General features: G+C 43.8%; 1 protein-coding gene across 2 annotated transcripts in view; it reads right to left on the bottom strand.

Moving 5' to 3' along the window:
• The window catches only part of SKAP1 (src kinase associated phosphoprotein 1), a 352,931-nt gene extending 350,427 nt beyond the window's left edge, over positions 1-2,504 (bottom strand). For both annotated transcript variants that reach the window (XM_019523682.1, XM_019523681.1), the window contains exon 1: positions 2,382-2,504. In XM_019523682.1, coding sequence (XP_019379227.1) covers positions 2,382-2,433 — 52 coding nt within the window. In that variant the 5' untranslated portion in view covers positions 2,434-2,504. The remainder of the gene's footprint in view (positions 1-2,381) is intronic.
• Between the last annotated feature and the right edge of the window lie 238 nt (positions 2,505-2,742).

Genomic DNA, 2,742 nt, shown 5'->3' with positions numbered 1-2,742 from the left:
AGAAAATGGACATTATTGGCTGAAGAACTGTACATTCTTGGTATCTCATTTCTTATAATCATTTTAAATAGGTAAGTTCTCCTGATGATGCACTTTGCAAACATGGGAACAACAAAACTCCCTTCTTTCTAGCCTGACTAGCCAGAATCCTCCTTATATATTGACATGCCCATAAACTGTACAGATTGTTAAGACACAGCAAGTTTGATACAGAAGTATGTGACATGCAATTAATCTCCATTCATAGCCTGCTATACTTGTCAGCAAACAAAGGCTCTGCTTTAGAAGGAGATCTGAAGACTTCAATTAAAAACAGTCAGCTAACAAGAAAATAATCTAAGTTAAAGGAAGGCGGCAGGTGCAGAAATGAGTTGTTTACAGAAGTGTCAGCTCTGAACAATAAAGTGCTGCACATCAAAAATGTGAAAGGGTAAACTTCACTGCAGCCCCATGATTAAAAAACAGAGGAGGAAATTCACACCTACATCTGGGGGAAGACACAAAGCATTTGAAATTGAGCTCTGACAAGCCTGTACGCTGCACTTCTGGAGAAAAGACACAAAACATTTGAAACTGAGCTTTGACAAGCCTGTAAGATTCACTTTTTCTCTCAAAGTGACAGATCCCAGTCACTCCACCTCTCAGAATGGGAGAACAGTGCTGCTAGCTACCTGATGTCTTCTCAACAGGAAACCAAAGGTGATAAAAGCCTATCAGCAGAATGACCCAGACTCAGGGAGATTCAAAATGGCAAGAAGTTAGCAGAAAATTACCCTCTTCTCCATCATTCACAACAGCAGGATGTATTTATTCACAACACATGTACATGTGAGTCAGCGTGCAGTGAGAAACCACTATGCTAAGACTGTAACTCTTTAGCTAACATTTATTTAAAGAGTAGATAAATTAGAGATTATATTTAGGAGACTTGGTGTCCAACACTTAAATAGCAATGAGTGTGGTAGATGAACAGTTCAGTGAAATTAAGGGGCAATACCAGCTCTGTGTATAATCTCTCCTCCTTGTTTGTGTGGATCTTTTCCACAAGGACAGGGGAAAGAAGTATCAAAGATAGCTGTTAATACTGCACAAACTTTCTGGGGAACCCTGAAGGATCTAAAATAAGATATGAACTTGTTTTTTGATTTAAGTAAACTCAGATTTCAAGTTGGCAGTGCCCCCTAAGGTACCCAAATAGCTGAAGCAATACAGATCAGGAATCACGACCATTTAACCCTGAAGCAGCCTATTTCTGGGTTTCTGTGGGAACTCATTTATGGAGCCTTTCTTTACCCTACTATGGGTCGGGCTAATCAGTGTCCATTGGTATAGTGCACTGAAAGCTGTGGATAGAAGGAATTACTATAACTTCAACTCAATCTGACACTCAGTTTTAATAAAGAGAGGAGTAAGTGTTTTAAATTTGCCAAGAAATGATGAGATATGCTATGTTATGCTATGCTATGCTATGCTATGCTATGCTATGCTATACTGCAAGCATCTCCCACATGACAGAGGTTATGCACCTAACAGGTTCATGAAAACAAGCAGCAAACTAAAGGCAGGTTCATCCATTAGGATGTTGAATATTAAGGGATCTTAGCAGTAAACCTTTAAACAGAGACAGAGCTTAAAGCTGATGTAGTTTTCAGAGTCTCTGGGGCCTACTTTTTCTGATAGGGTTACTACTTAACTGGGAATTTGAGCCAACTGGTTCATTGCACCTTCATAATCTGACATGTTGCGTGGTACAACTGTGCTGTTAAGAGAGGTGTTCCCAGTCTGTAACATGCAGCATCTCATTCAAAAAACAACCCCTATCAAAAAACCCTTTTCTGCCTCACATGCCTCAGGGCCAGTGTGAGACACCAACATGTTAATCATGCTGCTTAATACGCTGTCTGGAAAGCGATCAGATACTATCAGAAAAACTCAGTATAAGAACCCATAGAGTGGCAGCAGGCCACACAGGGGCATCTACATGCCACGGCAGAGTAGCCCCATACTACCAATGGCCTCACTCTAGATGATGTGGCATTGCTGTGCAATGCTGAAACATCTCAGGTACCCTCACTCCCCTACACAAATGGATCCGGGGGGGGGGCTGGATACAGTGCCACTCAGACAGGGACTCACCCTCAGGCAATACCAGCGTGCCACCGGGACAGGCAGCCATATTCTCAGCGGAAACAGTGGAATAAGGCCCGCATGCCCTAGAAGCCTAGGGTCCCTTGCCTGGCCTGAAGGAACAGCTTCTGAGCCCCCTGCTCCAAGCTGAGAGATAGAAAAGGCACCCCTAACTTTTGCTTCTACTCAAAAAGCCACTGTACCAACTTCCAACCAGAGGCCCTGGGCGCTGGGGTGGAGGAAGCTACGGTTACCTTCAAGGAGCCCCTGAATCTCCTCAGGGATGAAGTTGCCTGGTGCCTGCATTGGGAAGGGCAAGGGAAACCGTCCCAAGGTGCAAAAACCTCCTGCTGCTATCCCTCAGGGGTAAAGACTGAGTGAGAAAGGAAGCAGGAAGGGCCAGTAGGTGGTGAAAAGAGGGGAGGAACTGTTGCAAAAGTACCTCCCCCTCTTCCTCCACTTGTTGCTGCTGCTACTTCATGAGCAACACCTAAACTGAGAGCCTCACTGGGAGTTAGGTACTGATCTCGCATTTGTTTTCAGTGTATATTTTATAGGAGTTCAGGGGATGTCACTTCTCAATAGGAATTAGGTGTGTAACTACCTTTGAGGGGC

The sequence above is a fragment of the Gavialis gangeticus genome, unplaced genomic scaffold, assembly GCF_001723915.1.
Source record: "Gavialis gangeticus isolate Ggan-Ray unplaced genomic scaffold, GavGan_comp1, whole genome shotgun sequence".
In the NCBI taxonomy this organism is placed as follows: domain Eukaryota; kingdom Metazoa; phylum Chordata; order Crocodylia; family Gavialidae; genus Gavialis; species Gavialis gangeticus.
Note: the sequence above shows the minus strand (reverse complement) of the source record. Positions and strands in the feature narration are given on the sequence as shown.